Raw genomic sequence first — 23556 nt, 5'->3', positions numbered from 1 at the left:
TGTGCATCGGCGTGACGCGGCGCTCGCCAAATATGTCAGCCATGGTGTATGTGTGAGTGGGTCCGACTCGGTGCACTGTATTTTCCTGCTGCAGCATATTTTTCCGAACGCGAGTGTTTTCGTGTGTGCAGCTCCCATCGTGTTGCTTGAAAAGTTAGAATGATTATTTTGTTATTGTTTTTGCTGCTAAACCTTTGTTTTAGTTAGTCTGCAGTCAGTGACAGTAAATAAAGCAACATTTGCGCGCTCTAAATCACAGCGTTTAATCGCTAAGTGGATTTAGTGCAACAAAAAATATTTGCAAAATTCACTTTTTGCAGCAAATATTTGGAAAATTTCATTGTTGCTGAGCGCGGGCTCTGCACTTTTCTTTTGCAAATGTCATCAGAAAATTGCACAAAAACTCCGATTGCTAAAAGCGATGAGAAAATCAATACTCTTAATTGCAGAGTTGCATTTTAATGGTTGCGAAGCCCAGAGTTTGCTAAAAATAAAACGATTCGGTTAACTGTAACCTTTTCTTTTTTTCCGATCTCGTATCTAATGGTGAGAGAACAATCATAAGTAAAATCTTTCTCAATACGTGTTTCAGGGTTGGAGGAATCGGGTTCAAATCGAAAACAAGGTTAGAGAACTATTCTTCTTCTTCGCCAATTGGATATTCCAAGCGAGGCCAGGTCCTTCTCCACTTGGTCCTTCCAACGGAGTGGAGGTCTTCCTCTTCCTCTGCTTCCCGCGGCGGGTACTGCGTCGAATACTTTCAGAGCTGGAGTGTTTTCATCCATTCGGACAACATGACCTAGCCAGCGTAGCCGCTGTCTTTTAATTCGCTGAACTATGTCAATGTCGTCGTATATCTCGTACAGCTCATCGTTCCATCGAATGCGATATTCGCCGTGGCCAACACGCAAAGGACCATAAATCTTTCGCAGAACTTTTCTCTCGAAAACTCGCAACGTCGACTCATCGGTTGTTGTCATCGTCCAAGCCTCTGCACCATATAGCAGGACGGGAATTATGAGCGACTTATAGAGTTTGGTTTTTGTTCGTCGAGAGCAGACTTTACTTTTCAATTGCCTACTCAGTCCGGATGGAGTCATGTGTAGAAGTTCACGGAAGTGAGGAAAGTTCACTTGGGAGTGGCCAGAAATGATTCTTTTACTTATGACTCAAGCAGCTCACGGCTTCCGGTCTTTGACCAAGTATACTCTGGGTAGCCTAAGAACATCCGTTTGAAGGCGAGCTAAAGTGAGAAGGCGAAACATCCCCTGCATAGGGTTGTGCGCTGGGTTTGGGACCCGCCACGTAAAAAACACCCCCAATGAAAAGGAAAAAACAGCCTCGGATGAGAGACCCCCCGTTTTTTTTTGATGAAGAACTATTACTTTTCTGTTATACCTCTCTCGAATATTTAAACAATCTTAAGCATAGATCTTGGTGGAGCATAGCTTGATGTTAAGTTGGATTTCAAAGCTAAATTGGTGGATACCAGCTCTCGGATGGATCAAGTTCACTTATTCTGCAATTTCTAACACGTTTTTTTGTTTTTTTTTTAGTACAGAACACAATCCCATGCTTGTAGTCAAGCATCGGATATAAACCCGTGTGCGTTTCACTTACTTCACATATCCAATTTATATTCTCTTGATTTTTGGGTTAAATTTTTATCTGACATTTCTATTACTCTTGCATTTCCTACTTTCTCTCTCCTGTTTTCTTTTAGATTCATTCATGAGTTTTACTGCAATTATTGCATGAAAACACATATTTCAGCGTCACTGTTTAAATTAGAAAAGCTCGCAAATTTTTATCGAATCCTCTTTGTACATTGTTTTCAACCATTTTTGCTCTCAGTTTTCATGTAAATTAGTTAATCCCGTTTTGCAAATGGAAAATACATACAAATCCAATGCATGAGTAGCTGATTCTCCGACTTTCTTTGCATTGACTTTACCATATTTTCTATTTGCCACAGCAGCAAATGGTTTATGTAGAGGCAAACAATATCAAACACAAAACACTTTGGTTTTGAAATATTTTCAATTCCGCCTGATTTTTGCTAGACAACAAAGCTTATCGTTGCCCACAAATGGTGTGCGCTGCAAGGCATTTAACTACTTTCGGATTTGTAATTTCCTTTTCAACCCCATGATTTTATTTTTATTTGCATTGCTGTGCCGAGCCCGAATGACATGTGAGGGTTCGTCCTTTGACGCCCACTGGCCGCATTTGCTGCACGGTTGTGGTAATCTCAGCAGCGGACACTTGGTAACCTGCATTTTTCGTATTTGACCCGGCTGAAACCGCACATGAATTTTTTTATTTTTTTGGGATCTGTAGGTGTTATAAACAAACGTACATACATACATACATATGAGCCGTTATTTCTTCGTCTTTGGGCGTGTACACCACAAAACTTATTGGATGGCTGGAACACATGATTGACATTCCACTCGACTTTCCGCAGGCAGTCCGCTTGGTTATTTGGCTCTTTACACCGTTGATTTGCGGTTTCATGCATCTGCAATTCGCATTTTATTTTTCTGAAAAATAAACAAAAATACAAAGTAAAATTGAAGTGTACTATTTTTCCTGCTTGAGCTTTACAAAATTTTGACATACACAAGTGCAAATTTGTCTCTATTTTCCATTTTGTATGTGTTTTTATGTGCAAAATAATAAATGTAAAAGAATTTTTTTTTTGATAATTTCAGAAGTTTTCTTGTTATATTTTATATAAATTATATTTATTTATTTTTTTTTTAATTTTTGCTTCATTGTCGCGGCGCGAAAGATCTACCCACAAAGGCCGTTTTATGTCGTTTGTTTGTTTATTAGGTGTCATTACTACAAAGTCACCACAAACAGCGCTGTAAATGTCAATGCCCCCAGTGTTGCCACTCTGGGCGAATTAACATGTGTACAATTTTAGTTTCGCGCTCTTCTTTTTTTACTTTTCGGTTAATTTCATAAAATACCGCTTAATTGAATCTAAAACTTTTGAACTTCAATTCTGCTGAGATGCTGTATATGCTCGTACATGTTTCGATTCTCTTTTAGGTTGTGCAGTCATCTCGATTTTTTTGTTCACAGTTAATTTTGTTAAGTGGCAACACTGTCATTTTATTGCCGACGCCTGTCGTCGCTCAGTCTCGCATTCTCCCCCATTACCCAAGAGGCCCACGCATTTTTATGTGTTCGCTTTATGTTATTTTCTTGTTGTGGTCATGCGCCTGTCACTGACAAACAATTGAAATATTTCAATTCAAAAGTGCGCCCCTTTCTCCACTGGCGGCTCATTGTTTCGCATTTGTTCACACTCATTGACTTTTCGAGCGCATAATAGAATTGTTTTATGGCGTTTCTTGCAGGCCTTGATGTTGGCGTTGTTTTTGGTGGGAAAAAGTAAATTGGCATTTCGTCAAATGATCCGACGTGACAGCATACATGGTTTTCGACTGTGTGTGGGTCAAGGTTTTCGAGCGTATTATATTTGAAACAAGCAAAGCTCATTTTGTACAGATTTTAGTGACATTTTTTTTCATTTTCATTAAATACATATATATATATCCTATGTTTTGAGTTTGTTTAAGATTAGGTCCGGGGAGTTTTTGGAATTCGGAAGTTCAAAAAACTTACTTTAAGTGTCCGTAAATTCAAACCCCAATCCCAGTTTTGAAAAGGCATTGAAATTTTGGAGATTTAAGATATGTTTAATGTGCGCACTACTTAACAAATAGTTCCCCTCCTCTTAATTTGCTCAAAATGTAATAGGTTGCGCTCCAACACCCTCAGCGAAAGTTGCTAAGTACATCTTACCGACCGCAAGTGTGCGGTATTCAAATTACCAATTACTTTCAGCAATTTCGTTGCAAAATCATTTTTGATTACCATAACCCTACATTGACAATCTGTACAATCTGTTGCGTATATCTACATACAGACACACACACATGCATATATTCGCATAAGCAAACAGTTTGTTATTGTAATGCGAGAAGAAGTCAAATTTGCTGCACTTTTACGCTCCATCGACGATGCCGAAGTAATTATCAGCTGCGTCAAGCATTTTCAACTGCGAACAAGCAGCTGTGCCCTGAGTCCTTCGCTTGCCATTACTTGACGCTGTTGCATCAGTGGCATATCCTGCTCTTCTTCCACCGCTCAGCGCAGTTGGGAACTCTTTGGCACTGTGAAATATTTCACATTTCAGAGCGAGTGGTGAGTGGCGATTGCTTTTAGTTTTTAATTACAAAACTTTACGCATTTATTTGGTCGTTGGCGCAGTCTTTGGCGGAGCGCGAGTCCAGGCGCGAATAACTTTGTTGCGCGGTATTCACATACATAGTTTTGGTGTGGAAGCATAAATTCAAGGGAAATCACCATTTTATGTTTGCTCTCAAATGAGACCATTTTTCTCACTTTTGCTTCTTATTGCTCAGCGCACTCTCAGCGTTCTTCATTGGCTTTTGCTAGCCAACAAATTTTTACTACATATTGTTTCACTTCATGCGCGGCGCACACAAAATTTCACCCGGAAACTCGCACTTTTGTTGTGCCCATCAAAGTGTCATTAGTATTGTTGTTGCTTAGACAAAGTTTCGGAAGTCAACAGTCAGGGCGGCAAGTCGTCAAGTCAATTTAAGTTGAGTCAGCGGCAGCTGGTGACGCTTAAGATATCGTGATTGGGTTTTGCTGTGCTGTGTTGCGTGATTATAACGGTTTGTCATGCCCTTTACTTAACTTTATTTTCTTTTTTGAACAGTTTCGTGTGCATTCGGTTTGTTTTACGACACAAATGTAATGGAGCATAAAATCGCTGAAGTCATTGCTGTTGGTTGGTCATTTGCGGCTTTCTGGCCCACATTCCGGCAGGAATTTTGTAGAGCACTTCATTCATCAATTTTTAATCTTCACGTAGATTCTTTCATATCTTCAATCGTGAAAAGTTTTCTATTTGCACAGAATACTTCCTGAGGATCGAAAACTAATATTCGAAACAGCCTTGTGGTAGCATCAGAAGACGAAGAAGTTTTAACTATCTGAAACTTCTGATTTATGTAGTTCTCGTTTATCCTATTTTTGTTATATCCTGCTTTTACTTACTGCACCGAATCTTTTCAGCTATCCTTGCCTCTATTGCTAATTTTGCTTATATTTTTGACAGTCATCGTTTATTTTACCAACCGCTTAAGTTTAATCAACTTTGTCCGCCAATCAATCCCATCTACCCTAATTTTACATTCAACACACACTTATTTGTCCTGGTCTTCATCTCCGCTTCTGCTCTGTTTGCTCATTTTGGCCAACAGTTTTGCAGTCGCTTTACATTGTGACTTCTTGATTGTCGTCTCCTCGTTTACACATTACAGCAATTTTCGCCTGCTTCTGCATCCTTAAAGCGTATATTACTTTCGGCAGACAAGCTGGTGGCAGCACATTTTTTCGTCGCTCTGTATGCATATGAGAAGCGAAGTAGTGTAAAGAGAGCTTTTTAGCAAGAAGCAGAGATATGGTATATACATACATATATACATATACATACACGTTTTTGTGGTTTGAGAACATATCGACTTTGAAGCAAAAAATAATTACAAACTGTAAAAACATATAAATTCTAGTAGCAGTCTTGAACTTCACCCAGATTTCCCCCAATTGTATAACAAACTAATTATTTGTTATCAGTACTTTGAAGTCTTCATTTAAAATTTCAGCTGACTTCATCTACTAAAAGTGTATAAAAAGTATAAACAAAACGCAGCGACGTTGCCCGTCCTATCAGACAATCAGTGCTTGTGACCCTCAACCCTAACTTCAATATCAAATCCGCACTCAATCGCGCTATGCCTGCATGCCACCATACCACACAGCGCTCTTCTCATTATAGATTCCAACTAAAAACCTTGTTGTTTTGTTCAATTTTACTGGGAACTGTGATAATTGTATTTAGCCACCAATCAATTATTTTAATTAGCAGCGCCAATAATGATCACAATCACAAATTGCAGTCGCCTTTGGCTGTGGCGTCGTTATTTACACTCAGCTGCCTATAGGGTGGGCCTTGCCCATCTTGTCGACTTGCTTTGCTTGAATGCCTGATTTGGTGCAGTGTGCACTTTTAACTTGAAGTGAAGGGCGTACAAGGTCCATACACACTGACGTACAGCTACATAATTATGCGTGTACATACATACATACATACACTTTGAGGTCCTTTGAGATTCCGAATATTTGGGATATCCTACGACTTTATCAATACAGTAAGTAAATAGCAGCTGAATAAATTTATTCTTTCGTTGCTGAAGCTTTGAATATTCGGGTTCTTTTGAATTCATGCTCAATTAACCTCCGTCTAAAAAATAAAGCGGAATTTAATGAAATATTTCGAGCGAAATTTACTAAAAAGTGCTGAGCACGAGTTGTTGCAAAACTTCTCTTCAAAAGCTGTCTCTTTTTAAAGCGCTTAATTGTACTCTAATATTAATACTAACTTAATACTTGCGAGACGTCGGCATGCTAGTAGCGCGATTAAGTTTCTCTAATTGTAGTTATTATTGTTATTGTAGGTATTAAGTGTCTCGCACAATTTCATGCCATATGCATAGCCATGAACTTGGCGTATAAATATTTGGCAAGCTTCTACATTTTGTGGTCCTGAGTGTGCAGTATTCTCTTCTTCATTGGCGTAGACACCGCTTACGCGATTATAGCCGAAGTTTTCATTGGGTGTTTTTTTTTACGTGGTGGGTCCCACCCACACCCACCGCACAACCCTATACAGGGGACGTTTCACCTTCTCACTTTAGCTCGCCTTAAAACGGATGTTCTTAGGCTACCCAGAGAATACTTGGCCAAAGACCGGAAGTCGTGAGCTGCTTGAGCCATATGTAAAACAATCGTTTCTGACCACTCCCAAGTGAATGGCGATCAGAGAACTTTCCTCACTTGCGTGAACTTCTACACATGACCCCAGGATTGCCCCCACATAATTATTAATAAATGTTCAAGGCTGTTGTTTGGGTTAACCGGCTTCTATGTGAGCTTTTTGTGCTTCCCTACGTTTTGCAGTTCCTGCAGCTTTGTGTTTGAAGAGAATTTTCTTTTGGCAATCATTGGCTTCTTCGTTACTTTTTGGTGTAACAAGTGCGCCAGCTTCAAATATTATATTTAAAAATACCGACAGTGGCAGCGCCTCTGCCGGCCTTCACCTTTCGACAGACAATCCAACAGAGTTTTTAGTTGTTGCCGCCGCTTTTTGTTGCATCGATTGAGATTGTGGGCGTTGCGGTTTGCTATTCGCTCTGCTTTATCGTCAATTGAATTTTAATTGTGATTACAGTACGCTGCTTCTATGTGTACACATACACACATACTAGGGAGATTCAAAAAAATTCATTTTTTTTTTCGATTGGTACTCGGAAAAATAAGTTCCTAGCCATCTCTAAGAAAGCCTCTCCAAATATGATTTTTTTTTCATTGAATCTAGGAACCTATTTTTCTGATCGAATCGAATCGAAAAAAAAATTTTTTTTGAATCACCCTAACACATAGTACATACATATTTTATATCCAGGTGGCTATATTTATTTGTATTTACCACACAATTAGTGTTTCCTTTCTGTTTGCGGTAGCTTTCAATTGATTCGGCTGCTGTCAGCGATCTGCATCGTTGCCACATTATAATGTTTTGTTGCTTTAGCACTGCACACCATACAAATCCTTAAGTTGCAAGTTTCTTAATCATATTTTTGTATGGACTTCGCGGTGCATGTGCAGTTAGATAAGACAGTAACTAATTTTTCAGGGTTTTTGCAAGGACTTTAGTATGTATTTTTTGTTTTAATTGCAACGTTTTGAATCATTCACTTTGTTGGTGTCCTTACAATCGCTTGCTCGTCTCTCCTAATTTCACCCTCACACTGTTCCTTTCTCAATTAAGTTTTCATTAACTTTTTGCCTTTTGCTCGCTCATTTACTTGAATGCCACTGTTGAATTGCTGAATTATCTGTTGCGGCTACACTATGAGTAATTCTCCTTTTAAGCTGTTGCACATTATGAGTTCGGGAAATTTCAATTATTTTCAAACGAAAAGTTTTAATTTGTTTCGGTATACAAAAAGCAGTCTAATAAAGCGCAGGAGAACAAGCGAGGAATTTTATACCGTTTTTGTTGTGTTTGGTAGCGGTTTATTTATTTTGTAACTCTTAGCACAGTAAAACCTATTTTATTTGTTTGTTGTTGTAGCGTCTTGGCACAGAAATCTTTAGGTATGTGTATAGTCGGTTGCGTGTGGCTCATTCCGCTCTCTTTACGCGGCATTCTCTGGCGCGCTGACTTTAGCAATCAAAATTTGGTTAATATCGTTCCCGCTGAGTGTTCGCCCTCGAGTCATGTTTGCTTCCGATTTGCATATGAAATGTGAAAATTTTATTAGCCCCACTTGGAATTAACCCTTACTTCACCTCGAACGTAACGAAAAGCAGCAGCAGCAGCAGCAGCACATGCATTTGTGAGTGCTTGACTCTCCTAACATGCATACATAACTCACACCTTCCTTGTTGACACTCTTGGTTATTTGAGTTTCTTGGTAAATACTTCATTGGCATATCATCCCAAGAACACCTCCCACCCCATTTTCTCATCCGAATCTGCCATAAACATAACAAATTTACAACAAATTGCCTTTTTAGAAATTCAAACGAAACAACTTCTAAGGCGTGTATTTACATACATACATACATACGTACATATAGACAGTCGTCTGGTGTCTTACACCCCTCCCACCCGCACTTGATAATTTTGTATGCAAGCGACACTCAAAATTTTTAATTAGAAAATCCAGCTGTAATGCCCACAAGCCTCTTTGCCAACGCTTCGGCGTTCGCCTTCTATATATGTATGTATGTGTGTGAGAGCGTGTGCCACATGACACTCAGTGCACATAAGCTCGTATTTTGACAAAATTTGTTGACATTTAAAATTTATTTCGTCTCACACTGTTTGTTACCTCGGGAAGGGGCTGGCCGTGAAAGCCTCCCCAGTGCTGGTGGTATTGTTGTCAGCAGCCGCAACATAATCACGTGCCGGTTTGTAAGCTTACGCACACTTTGAGCGCCAACATAGTGCACACCCAGTAGAAAATTAAAGCTAATACAGGACTTTCCCATAAATGCTTGTGTTGAGCAATCAAATTTGAAGCTCTTTAAAGGTTTTTGTCATCAAAATATTTTCGGGTTACTTTGCTGAAATTGTTTAGAGTGTAAAGTCCTACGAAAAATGGTACTAAATTTTCACAAAACCTTTATTAGAAGTAAATATTCTCAAAATTCCCTTTTCTGACGGTAAATCGTCTTTCGGAGGCTCAAAAAGTCTATCAGCAAATATGTCATGTGCTCTTGATCAGTTCAATGGATAACAAATACTTGTTGTTTATGCAGTTCTACAAGGTGTAAAGTTAAATAAATAGCGTAAAAGAGAGAGAGATTTTTAATTTAGACGCATGTACTGGGTATTAGGTGTATTTTACCGTAAGCCTTTTTGAAATTTTCAAATGTGAAATGCTTTCGCAAATTGTACCCCAGATCAATTCAGTTGAGTACACATTTACTGCAACATTTTTAATTTCCTGCAGGGTCATGTAGTCTGTAGGCTTGAGAAAAATTTTGTAAATCGCGAGTTAAGCTAAATGCGGCAATTAGCATACGCAACATGCTAAGCACAGCGTCGGAAGGCAATTCGAAACGTTGGCTGGCAAGGGGTAGGAGGTGACGGGTTTGGGTACCGGTACTTCGGGTCGCCACTTGCCATCATTTCATTACTCGCTCTGTTAGCGTTGTTAGACATGTAATTTCGTATGTATGTTTGTTTGGGCACACACACACGCACATAGGCGAGAATGTATTTTGGCGGAGGTTGTTGCGCTCAGCAGCTACATAAAATTAAACAGCAACAACAATGAATGGAATGAATTGCTCTCCTCGTCACCGCTCCGCTGCTTTTGTTTATTATGTTGGCATTGTTGTTGTTGCTTTTATGTTCAAATGCGTTTAAATGTACCAGGATGGCAGTGTGTGGGTGAGTTGTGCTTTCATCTCACGATGCGTGTACGTGTGTGTATTTGATTGCAGCATCGCATATTTTACAGTGTGCAATACACAAGTCGTTCACACACATACACGCACGTACAATCATATGTTTGTTTGCTTGTTTGCAAGTCTATTAGCAGAGAAATCACGTTTCATTTGCTTTGATAAAATTTTTACAGTAAATTACTTGCCTACGACACAAAAGCAAACACACACGCGCACAAACACCCACACAGGCATACATTTTCGCTTTGTAAAATACCACAAGTACTTGTTAATAAAGTAACACAGTGAGCAGCGTTTCGACTGCAAGTGACATAAAAATCTGTGTATCGTGACCCTTGCCATACACACATGCCTACGCATGTACATACTATACATATGTATATTTGAATATATTATACTGAATTGTACCTATTTACATATTTATATAAGGATGTCTGATGAAGTTTCACAAATAAAAAGCAAATTAATTTTGAGTACCTTATGAACTATTTGGTAACTAGTCCGAAACTAGTTTACTTATATACATTTTCTGACTTTTCATAATTTATGAATACTTAATTTACCCATTTTTTTTATTTTTTAACTTTCATCCACGGAGCATTCCGAAATCACTGTGGCAGTGTAGTATCTCGGAAAATATTTAATTTTTTTATACCCTGAACAGGGTATATTAAGTTTGTCATGAAGTTTGTAACACCCAGAAGGAAGCGTCGGAGACCCTATAAAGTATATACATATGTATATAAATGATCAGTATGTTGAGCTGAGTCGATTTAAACATGTCCGTCTGTCTATCCGTCTGTCTGTATATATACGAAGTAGTCCCTCAGTTTTTAAGATATCGTTTTGAAATTTTGCCAATGTCATTTTCTCTTCAAGAAGCTGCTCATTTGTCGGAACTGCCGATATCGGACCACTATAACATATAGCTGCCATACAAACTGAACGATCGGAAAAAAGTTCTTGTATGGAAAACTTTTGCATTTGACAAGATATATTCACAAAATTTGGTATAGATTATTTTCTAAGACAACAATGTAATCTCCGAAGAAATTGTTCAGATCGGCTTACTATAGCATATAGCTGCCATACAAACTGAACGATCGGAAAAAAGTTCTTGTATGGAAAACTTTTGCATTTCACAAGATATATGCACAAAATTTGGTATAGATTATTTTCTAAGACAACAATGTAATCTCCGAAGAAATTGTTCACATCGGCTTACTATAACATATAGCTGCCATACAAACTGAACACATATGTAGTTACTAAAGTAAATGCACCTATGAAGGGTATATTTGCTTCGGTGCAGCCGAAGTTAACGTTTTTTCTTGTTTTATTCAAAAATTGGATTACCTCTTTGTTAGCGCCATCGAAGATCTCGAAAAATTTTTAATTGCATTCAAAATTTCGCTGTATATTCTTGAAACATGTGATCTGTTCTAGTTTATGTCGGATGCTTCTATATCTATAGCATATACATATGTACATATGTAGGTATGTATTTAATATATATGTATGTGAAGCTCATTAGAAGTTAACTGATTAGCACAATATTTTGTTCTCCGGTTAGATTGCTTAAAGGCGACTTTTTAAACACACGCAAATAGAGGTTCACATCTACTCATATACACATGTCTAAACTCCGGCGTTATTAAATGTTAGCTGTCACATTTTCGTGGTTGGTTAGTTGTTGGCCGTTTGTTGTTTTGCCAACTAATTTACGGCTATTTGCAGTTTGAGTTGGCGCACTCTCAAAATTAACATAGTTCCTTCATCATTCGTGCTTAGCAAATTTTTACTATTCACTTTGTTGTTTTGGACATTTTGTTGCTCGTCCGTGTGTTATCAGCTGCAGGTATTTATGGAGATTTATTTAAAATGTATACAAGCATTTTGTTGTGTAAACTCTGATTTATGTATGTTTAAATACACACATGCTTACTTATATACATGCAAACAAAATAGATGATGCAAATATGAAATCGTTCATTGACACTCCCGTTCTATTGGCGCATTGCTATTTTTATCGCCTAACTAGTATAAACTGGCTTACATTGGCTAAATTGTATAATAAAGAATTTCTCGTTGGCATTGCGAAAACACCTTTTTCTCTTACAACTGGCGGTGTCTGTCTCTTTACAGTAGTGATCATTCCGATTGATACATAGCTTAATTTTGTAAGAAATATTATTTGTATGCGGTTCGCCAAGAGGTGGAGAGACTGCGAATCGAACGCATCACACTAACCGAGTACTTTATCCCTGAATATGCAATCCTGCCGAGCGTTTCAGAGCACTTTGGACAAACAGACACTGTATTTGCATTGCATTGTGCGGCACAATGCTATAAAATAAGTAAATTCGAAGCCACAACTATAGACCACATTTAGTCCAGAAAAGTCACCGCAATAATTATGCAACATCTATATTTTTAACAGATGATTTACAGTATTCTGTTGCTGTTGTCACGCTTGTAGGCTTTATTTCTTGGAAGCTTTCTTCATAATAAAGTTAAATAAAACTCGTTGGTCGCTTTTTCCCCATACAATTCCGTTCTCTTCACCACGTTTTGAATATATTCGCAAATAAATAATATTTGCTTTCGTATTTTGCATACGCATACTTACATCCATATGTATACACTTTTAATCACTTCTATATAAATAATTTTATACAATACTTGAGTTAATAAGCCAAGTGACTCGTAAAGATATTTACGTGAACTTTGAAAATATTTGTGTTAAGCTCTTGATTTATGAGAAAGAGAACAATAAAACACTTATAAAATAAGTTGTTGATATCATTTTTGTTGTATAAGTTCATACATATGTATACATTTATACTCAGAGTACGTATGTATGTATGTATATTTTTTTCTGTGTTCTTCCATGTACAAATATACTCATGTACGTTTGCACATTTTAATGAACTTTGCAATTCTAAATTCAATTTAAAATCAAAATAAGTGCAAAGCTTGATTATTGGAAAAACTTATGGACCCAAAATTTATGAAAAAATAATTCTTTCATGGTAGTTGGTTCACTAAAATATTAAAAATTTTATGCTTACATACATAAATGCATATGATTCGGCGAACATGTTTTCATTCAATAAAAGCACAGAGATCTGCTTAAAATCAAGAATATAATTGTAATCAGTATAAGGACATACATGCACATACTTAACTAAAAATACAAATACAAATTCACCAATCAGAACGAAGATAAAGATCAGTTTCAACACTATGATTCTATAAGAAATGCAGCTGTGACCTTAAAATTTCTTCTTTTTTGCTTTCAAAATAGTTTCATTCACTTTGACTTTTTAATTACTATGCCTCTCGGTATATGCATGTATTTACTTATTTTTTGAGCTTGTTTGGTACTTTTCTGACTGAAATATTGTATGAGAATTGATGTGAAAACTACCAGAGTTGCATTTATAGAAAAAGGTCAGTCGGCAGACCAGTTGGGTTTGATGTTTATTCTACTGGTATTGGAGTTTATAATTAGTTCATTTCAATACAGGATACTTACTGTCGAATATATAAGCATTTTGTGCACGGATGCGTTAAATGCAAATGAGAACTGACATTTATCTATTAATGTAAATGATTTGAAAATAAATGCAAAATATACTCTAAATATTACACTTTGCTGCACTTTATCTCTACATGATTTTGTCACCCACGCATATATGTACATTATATTAGAGCGTTTCGACTTTTTTCTATAAAATCGCGTATATGGAAAATGTTCTACGTATTATTCTGAACAGCTTTGTCGAATAAATAATGGGTCTAAAACAGGTGTCGACTAATCTATTTTCAAGGCGAAGTTTAAAAAGTCCAAATAATTGATTGATATATGTAGATAAGTGATCAATAGAATTTCAAAATGCACTCCACGTACGTATTAAATTTAGACTCAAAAACTGGCGAACAAATTTTATGATCCTTACAGAACTTGGCATTAAAGATTGCAGTCTCGGTTTTAAACCCATAGTCTCTTAGACAAAGTTGTTCAGAATGAACAGTAAAATATTTCCCGCGATTTTTCGTTTTTTTGCTCCCTCTAAATCAACCCACTCTAATGTACATATATACACACATGGAAAATTATGTCAACACCTTATTTGTATACCTTTTTGGTTTCCCTCTGCCACTTTCCCTCAATAAGTGTGTGCGATTATCACAGACTCATACAGATACAGTTGCAGTGCAGCTCTATTTGTTTACAGCTACAATTTGTTTTATTTCCAATTTTCAAATTTCAATTATTTTATATTTTCCTACGAATTTTAATATTGAACAGCGCCATAAATTCAGGCTTATGTGTATAATATACATACATACATACATATGTATACATATATCCCTATTATGTGCAACATATTTATGTATGTACTTTTGGAAATTGTTTCTTTCTTTGCATTTGATTTGGGGGAGCATGCCTGGCCACTCTATAGAGAATCAAAAATTTGAAAGCGAATTAATGAAAAGTTAATGGTTATTTTGTTACGGTTGTTTTATATAATATTTGCGGGAAAGCAAATTTTTATTCTAGTATGAGTTTCATAAATGAAAAAGGTATTATATATTATAGAGAGATTAAATAATTGACGAAATATTGATAGAAAAAGCGCTAAAATCAACATTATGGTAATTTTAGAATTGTGAAAAACTGAAAAAAGTTAATTAAAAAAAACATGATATTGATACTTAAATTTCTAAGAACTTTCATAAAACTGTTTTAATTATAGTAAAAAGAAGATAAAAACTCATATAGAAAACTAAAAGTCTGATAACTAGTATTTCAAAAAATTACAAGCAAATATTAAAAAATGCGGTTTGGTCTTTTCCAATTACTGCATCTTAAACAACCAAATAAAGATTATTTCTATATGCTTTTGCACAAACACATATGTACATATGTATTTCTGTAAGCATGTATGCCTGACATTGTATTGATATTACATGACAAAGGCCAGTGATAACGCTAATCATATGAAATGAGCGCGATTTCGTTTGAATGCTTGGTGGAGCACGCCATAGAAATGGCATATGGAGTAAGTATAAGCTGTTGTTGTTAGCCACACCCACAGGTCGTAAAAATTTAGATGAATTCGTCGCTACATCTATTTACATGCTTATATGTATATATGTATGTATAAAACCACGATTATCGCTCTCTGCCTTTGACATTGGCACATAATATGCGCGAGTAAGTATGTGTGTATGTGTCTAAGCGCTGCTGCGACCTATTGCGTGCAACCGTGTATGCCTTTGGGCTGTTGGCAGGTTATACCATGTTCAGACCGACACTTAATCAAACGATTTCGGCTGTTGAGTGGTTTATCCCAATAATCAAGATTTCGCTATACAAAAATGACAGTTTCAAATCACTTCATTGAAATGATTTGAAAGTGATCCACGCAAAAATCTCTCTGTGCGACTCTGATTTTGCGCCATCTACTTGTCAGTATTGCAAATCTGTTACATTATCGCAGCTGATTTAGACACTACAAAGAGAAAAAAATGTAAACAAACAAATTTTTTTCAAAGCAATGAATCGAATTTCACCTGAAAATCGACTTAACAAATGAAAAAATGCATACACTATTTCTATTATAAGGAAACTATTTGAAAAAAAGATGGCTATTATTTCAAAATACTATATGACAATCTTTTCTTTTGATAAATACTAAGCGATGTGAATTCTTGAAAGACAATAACAGCTATTTTTTGATCTTTCTAACGGCAGTGAGAACACTGTTGGGTTATGAAATGCTTAAATGTAATCTGATCTTTTAAATTTTCGGTCTGAACATGGTATTACGCTGCAACAATGTCCACTGTGGAAGTCGTCGAACAAATAACCGTTTAAATGTTTACCTAATTTTTGCACTTTGTGAAATGTTTTTGACAATATTTATTTCTATTTAGTTTATTTATCAATTTTGATCTGGTGGCAAATATAATCACACGGAAGATACCGCGTGTGTGTTCTGAAAACAGATTTTCTGTGCTTAAAATCAATATTTGCTTAACTACACCGAATCCAGTGAGATTAAGCATGTGAAAGCAGTTTAGGCTTTATGGTCAATGCTCCGATTTCATTCTGGGCAGTTTAAAGTGCGTTCATAAATGACTTTTTGTTTTTGACTACCTGTGATCTATGTACCTATGTGTGTGTAGCTTCCTTTAGCCTTAAAAAAACCAATTTCAGATTTCATGAAAAAAGATACATATGCCAATTGTTGTGTTACTTTGGTTTCATGCGATTAATGGTTGCCAGACTAATAACTTTTTTCCGCATTTCCCTTACTTTTTTCCCAATTCGGCTTAACATTTGCAAATGCTAATGGTTTGCAATGTAAAAACCACGAACAAATAGAAACAAAACAGTAAGGAAATCAAATCAAAACAAGCCAAGAAAACACTGAAAAAGAATAAACAAATGGAAGCGTGCGAAAACAAATTAAACAACGGAGATGTCAGAAATCCGCAATGACTTGAAAACTTGAAATTTAGCATGCACAAATCTTCAACTAGAGGAAAAATTTACACATTACATATGTATGTATGTATTCTCGCAAACTTCTTGTACACATTTTAAGGCGTTGCTGAGTTCATTTGCATTTTAATTTGATTTCGATTGCCCGACGAGCGATTTACAACATGCGTGCTTGTGTGTGTGTGTGTGTGTGTTAGTATATGCAAATCTTTGGAGCATGCTTATAAAATCTAAATTTACACGCCCAAAAGGTTGCCCGCCTCAAGCAATGTAGGAACATTTCGCTTGTGTGTATTGTTTGTGTACTTCCCCTGTTTATTTCATGCAATTGTTGGTGAATCATAGTAATCCCCTCCCTCAATAATAATTAGCGGTACATAATTGGTTTTAGGTTTGCATAGGCGGCATTTCGATTTTTCGTTCCAATACTGTGATAAAACAAGTAGGTCTGTTTCGGTTGTAACCGTGAGGCAAAATAATGCTCAACTCAGATACTATATTCTCCCTGAGAACATTTAAGAATACTAACAACCTCTAGTGTATCTGTTTTTTGTTGATGATTTCTGACTTATATTTTTTGGGAATCTCGTAGGATTTATCACGTTTCCATTGATGCTTTGATGCATCTGCTGATCTCTGTAGTTTGACATCTGAAGGGAACCAAGGACTTTGCATATATGTATGTACTTATGTACATATTGATGTGCATTTTACGAGAACGTTTCCGATTGTTAATGACTTCTGCCGCTGATTATTCTGTTTATTCATCATTTAGTCATTTATTAGCTGCCTACGACTCACCAAACCTTGGAAATTTGAATAGAATGTTATATTTCATGCCCTAATCAGCTAAGACTACGGACCGTGATCTCAAAATTTTGGCTATAAGTACATACACTGTATATCTTAATTCCTTCCTTAGAGCATACGCTACTCCTCTTCCCTCTTATTTGGTATTTGGATTTTACTTCTCCAGAGCTCTCTATTTCTCTAATAAACCGTGGGTATAAATATTTGCAAAATCATTTACAACTTCTAAATTTCCCACTATATTATTGTAATCAAAGCAGGTTAACCAAATAACACTCAACGTCAGATAATAAAAGCCAGTAAATGAGTTGAGTGCATTGAATTGGGTTGAGTGGCTCGTTGAGTCACTGCATTTGAGAGCACGCGCGGTGCCAGTTAGTGTTAGTGTTTGTCGGACAAATTATAAAAACTAATTAAACAGCAATAAAATAGATTAAAAATAACAGCAGAATAATAGAATAATTAAAAAGAAATTAAAGGGAAAATTAAATTAAGTATTAAAATATTATATTTAAGTAGAAATGAAGAGCGGCAGTAAAAAAGCTCTATGCAAATTCGATAAGCACACGCAACTAACAAAGAGAAAACAACAGCAACAAGTAATAATAAAAATAACACAAAATATGAACGCTTAGAACCGGTGGCACCGTTGTCGGCGGCTAAGTGGACTGAGTGCGCGCGGTGCGGAAGCGGAGAGTCGCAGAGTCGTCGAACCGGTTCAGTGAGTAAAAAAAAACATTTCGCTTCGTAAATGCGCTCTCAACAATAAACAAAACAATTTCTGCGCACAAATGAAATGTTAATTAATATTGCTAAAATAAAAACTGAAATAGATAGCAATACAACTGCGTACATACATATATACATACATGTATATAGAGTCCAATGTATTAAGCTTGCACGCAACAACAATAGCATTGTATTATTAAAATAAGTCGCTTGTATTTATGAAAGCTTCTGCTATACTTTGTGCTATTCAATGGATTTGCTTGACTTCCTTTAGTCGCTTTATTTATGACACTCGAAAGCTTTTTCTTTGTGCTGTTTTTTCTTTTTTTTTTAATTTGCGTAAAACAATGGCAATGCAAAAATGTAAGTGTGTCTATCTATTTTCGTAGTTAAAAAAAATGCGAAAATTTTTAAAAATCTGTACGAGAGTTGTACGTTTGCTGAGCGGAGGTCGTCGAACCCCTTCATATGTAAATATGAATGGAACGGCGGCTATGTTTGGCAAAGTTGAAAGCTTATAAAATAAAATTTAAAATTAAAAAATTTCATAACGGTTATTTTAAGTGCGCTTACAAGTACTTAAACAGCCGCTATGCTGATATCAGAGCATTCCATTCATGAATTTTTAGAGCTCGATGTCTTGGAATTTAAAGAATTTAATAGATAGTGAATGAAATTGTAGGACAGACAAATTAGATCAGGCATTAACTTTCAAATTGTCTACGAAAACAGACCTGAGAAACTAAGAGATATAGAAATTAGTGAGAGGCGGTCCCAAAAATGCCGGTTATATGATTTCTATGTTTCAAAGTACTTATATAATAAGAGCTGTAACTTAACTAGATCAAAAGTTAAAAAAGTTCTTAAAGCAACCACAACAGAATCTAAATTAGAATTCTTCGTTACTGATTTGTATATAAGGTTTTGAGCTATCGGTACTCTGTTGTTTGGACGCTTTTCAGTTAAACATTGCAGAGAATATTTTACTAAAAAACGCCATCAATACGTTTCTCTTGACGTGATTAATAAAATCCGTTCCGTAGGTTTGACCATCAACATATGAAGGATAACTTCATATTACCTCATAACTAGTGTTATTTTAACAGTATTTGATTCCAGACATAAAAGGTCAAACCAGGAGTTTTCCAGTATTACATACTTAAGTGTACCTATGTTCACCGCTTTAAAAATGGCATTTGGGAAGTTCTAGCGTAAGACCCCCTTCATTAATCCCAATTCAAACCCCTTTCATGCGGGGTCATTGCCTTCCCAACCTGTCAATTGTTGAACTTCATGGCAGCATTAAAATTTGCACCTTTTAAAAAGGGTCACAACAACAAAAACAGATTGAAATTTCAGTCTAAATGTTAGCATTACGGTAAATGAATTTATCCTTCATTGCTCCCCAATTTGCATATTAAAGTTAATTCTCACACGCAATTAAGATTTTGAGTTCTTTCCACTCCACAAATATTAAATTCGTGATGAAGCACTTTGAAAAGTTCTTTGCCTACATTTATACATACATACATATGTACATAGTCGTATCTTAAGCATCAAATAAACTTTAGCGCATCATAACTAAAAATGTAAGAAATAACAATAAAAGCAAACAAACACATTTTCAACATCAGTTATACCAACAGTATTTAACGGTGCGTACCGTTAAGCAACTTTATGTAAATACTTAAAAAAAAGATAGAAAAGCGCTAACATTTAGGCCAACACTATTAGCAGCAGATAAAACTGCTAACAAAGCGCAAAAAGCAGAAGAAGAACAAGAAACAGCAAAATCCATCCACGTCACCTCACAATACTCGGAGTTTTACCTGACGTGTCGCCGCTACAACAACAGCAGGGAACACATACATACACATATATGGACTTTTTAAAACACTTTACATAAACATTGTTGCCTCTCGGCGCTATTTACATCAGGTGATAATGAGGCTTACGCGTTCCTAGAAGACGCAACAGAACTTGGTGATGCTGCCGAAGATACCTGAGCCACCATTTGTGGCTAGCGGCACATACTCATACAAACAATGATACGTTTAGGCAAATAAAAAACGTTGATAACGATTAGTAGGCGCAATAAAAATGGCATAATGATAATGATGAAGAGGAAGATGAAGCGACATTTATGGTAAGTTGGCTTTTGCGTAAGCTTTCGTGCCGTGCCTGACAATGCTGTTTGAATTTGCCCTGCTTTTTACTTCCTCGCATTGGTGCACTCAAGAAATTTGTCGAATTTTGCTAAAGTCTTACTAGAACAATATGTAATTGTAAATGCCGGAATTTTGAAGAGCTGGAAAGTACAAGAACTCTGCTTTCATTTGAAGCAAATTCTTTGCTCGTTTTGCTCTCTATTTTCAAGCTGTGTTCCCCATCATTGTGTTATATGCATAAATCCAGATCTCAAACATTTTCCGCTTTTTAACATAAAATCGTTTTCGAGGTTGTTTTTTAACTCAGTCTGTTACAAGAAAATTATCACCTGCGGCCTGTTTACGCGTAACTCGAGCGGCAACCACCAAAAGTGCTTTGTTCATTAAATTATAAGTAAAGAATGCGGTGTACGTAAAAGTTTAAAGAGTTCAAACATAATATTTCTAAACAATATCATTAGCATGCCATGAGCGCTTACTCACGTTTTGTTCGTGAGCCATTTCGGCTTATTTAAAGAATTATTGCTGACAGCTGATTCACACATTAACACTAACATTAGACCTGAGTGCATTATGCAAATAAAAAGTATTGCTTCCTCTTTTTCTTGTTTCTTTCATTGGCTTTGATTTTCCATTGAGTCAGAGGCGCGACTGATGGCTCCAGTGATTTGCTTTTAATCACTTGACTTTGGTGTTGTTTTTGTTTAAGTTGTAAAAAGCATTTGAAATTGATTTTTTTTTAGGCTTGCGGCTGCCTGTAACGGTAATATATCAATTAGTATTATCGCAGTATTACTTACGTTGTCACGTACAAATTATTATCGTCGCGAAAATTGAGTTTTCGTGACTGGCAGCCCCAGTGGAAATTGGTTTGCGCTTAATCACATAAATGCCAATAATTTTACTATTGGCTGCTGAGATTCTTTGTACCATTATACGCAACATTAAATGAGTACCACTAATATCCTTCATGCACCTGACGCATTTATGGTATAATTGAGGTGACATTGCTTTTAGGTATTGAGGAAATTATTATTTGAAACGAATTCTAAGGTTCAATAGTTTTTTTTTATATTTCATAATTGAGGCAGCCCTACTTATTAAATCTATACATACAAGTTTTGCATTTATTCACATATAAAATAAGAAAATGCTTTAGCTAATTAATAATGACGACTTTTTTCCGAGAAAAAAATCTAAAATTGTGAACACAAAAACCACCTTAGAAGTCTTGTCATGCCGTCGTCGTAATCAAAAAAGCTGACGATAAAGAAGTGTAAATTAAGTAAAATTATTACTGATAACGGTAACCAATGCGATGACAAATATTTGCAGTGTCGGTGACAGTAGATTTGAAAAACCAACAACATGACCTCTGATATTAAGTATATTCGACCAACCTGTTGGAATTGACATTTCGTATATGGCTTCTAATAAAATTCTTATTTTGTTAAGAGTTTTTGAGTTTATACATAGTATAATCAAAAATGACTGATTAAGCGAATATAAATTTAATACCCCTTTAATCATTGCGTTTGGAATTATTTGTCAGCAGTTATGGTTTCAATTGATAACTGTGCATTACATTGCATTTACTGCTTTTATTTTTGAAAATGCCATTTAATTTTATTACATTGTTAATTTAATCTCTCAACAAATATGCAATTATTAAATCTATTTATATTTACACACTGTGGTTTGCCATTACTTTTTGCCCTTATGGCACTTATCGATAGCACGTCTCATTGTGCCTGTCTTATATTTCGAGTATTATAAATAAGTTTATATGTAGATTAATGCCAAAGCCTTTGAAAATGACAAAAAGAAAGAAATTCGTGTTTGGTTACAACATATCGAAAAGAAACAAGTAAGGAAGGGCTAAGTTCGGGTGTCACCGAACATTTTATACTCTCGCATGATAAAGTGATAATCGAGATTTCATTATCCGTCATTTACATATTTTTTTATTTTGCTGTAAAATTAATTATAATTAAATTCTGAGAGATTTACCGATATTTTCGGTGAAAAATTAGGTTAGGTTAGGTTAGGCACTGAGTTCTTCGCGACCTTGAAAAGTTTATAGTCCAATCACGACAATTTTTCCACAAGGGATACCTCAGCTCAAATACCGTATTTATGTAAAGTTTTATTCCGCTATCATCATTGGTTCCTAATGTATATATTATACAGAGAAGGCATCAGATGGAATTCAAAATAGCGTTATATTGGAAGAAGGCGTGGTTGTGAACCGATTTCACCCATATTTCGTACATGTCATCAGAGTGTTAAAAAAATATTATATACCGAATTTCAATGAAATCGGTCGAGTAGTTCCTGAGATATGGTTTTTGGTCCATAAGTGGGCGACGCCACGCCCATTTTCAATTTTTAAAAAAAGCCTGGGTGCAGCTTCCTTCTGCCATTTCTTCCGTAAAATTTAGTGTTTCTGACGTTTTTTGTTAGTCGGTTAACGCACTTTTAGTGATTTTCAACATAACCTTTGTATGGGAGGTGGGCGTGGTTATTATCCGATTTCTTCCATTTTTGAGCTGTATATGGAAATGCCTGAAGGAAACGACTCTATAGAGTTTGGTTTACATAGCTATAGTAGTTTCTGAGATATGTACAAAAAACTTAGTAGGGGGCGGGGCCACTCCCACTTTTTAAAAAAAATTACGTACAAATATGCCCCTCCCTAATGCGATCCTTTGTGCTAAATTTCACTTTAATATCTTTATTTATGGCTTAGTTATGGCACTTTATAGGTTTTCGGTTTCCGCCATTTTGTAGGCGTGGCAGTAGGCCGATTTTGCCCATCTTCGAACTTAACCTTCTTATGGAGCCAAGAAATACGTGTACCAAGTTTCATAATGATATCTCAATTATTACTCAAGTTACAGCTTGCACGGACGGACGGACGGACAGACGGACAGACAGACATCCGGATTTCAACTCTACTCGTCACCCTGATCACTTTGGTATATATAACCCTATATCTAACTCTTTTAGTTTTAGGACTTACAAACAACCGTTATGTGAACAAAACTATAATACTCTCTTCAGCAACTTTGTTGCGAGAGTATAAAATTTTTATCTCGTTTTCCGGCAAAATAACGTTCCTAGAAAAAAGTTGTTCTTGGACTGTTTCTCATAGTTTCTCCTTATTTTGTGGTTTAATGAGTCTCAGCTTTTCCTTTACAATCTTCCATAGGTTTTTTATGCAATTCAAATCTGGAGATT

General features: G+C 36.0%; 2 protein-coding genes across 5 annotated transcripts in view; one reads left to right on the top strand and one right to left on the bottom strand.

Annotated features, from left to right (window-relative positions):
• LOC105229647 (furin-like protease 1) overlaps positions 1–23556 on the top strand; it is a 298513-nt gene that overhangs the window by 52463 nt on the left and 222494 nt on the right. The window lies entirely within an intron of this gene.
• On the bottom strand, positions 2071–2746 carry LOC125776439 (uncharacterized). Of its 2 annotated transcripts, none has more exons than XM_049448334.1 (3): positions 2623–2746; positions 2368–2543; positions 2071–2297 (listed from the first exon to the last, which is right to left on the bottom strand). In XM_049448334.1, exons 1-3 carry the CDS (start codon positions 2649–2651, stop codon positions 2161–2163), a joined length of 342 nt encoding a protein of 113 aa, XP_049304291.1. In that variant the 5' UTR covers positions 2652–2746; the 3' UTR covers positions 2071–2160. The 2 variants fall into 2 exon arrangements, with proteins under 2 accessions (XP_049304291.1, XP_049304290.1); XM_049448333.1 differs by having other exon boundaries at positions 2372–2543.

Source organism: Bactrocera dorsalis, chromosome 2 (genome assembly GCF_023373825.1).
Source record: "Bactrocera dorsalis isolate Fly_Bdor chromosome 2, ASM2337382v1, whole genome shotgun sequence".
Lineage (NCBI taxonomy): Eukaryota > Metazoa > Arthropoda > Insecta > Diptera > Tephritidae > Bactrocera > Bactrocera dorsalis.
The sequence above is the reverse complement of the archived record's forward strand: the minus strand, read 5'-3'. Positions and strand labels throughout refer to the sequence as shown.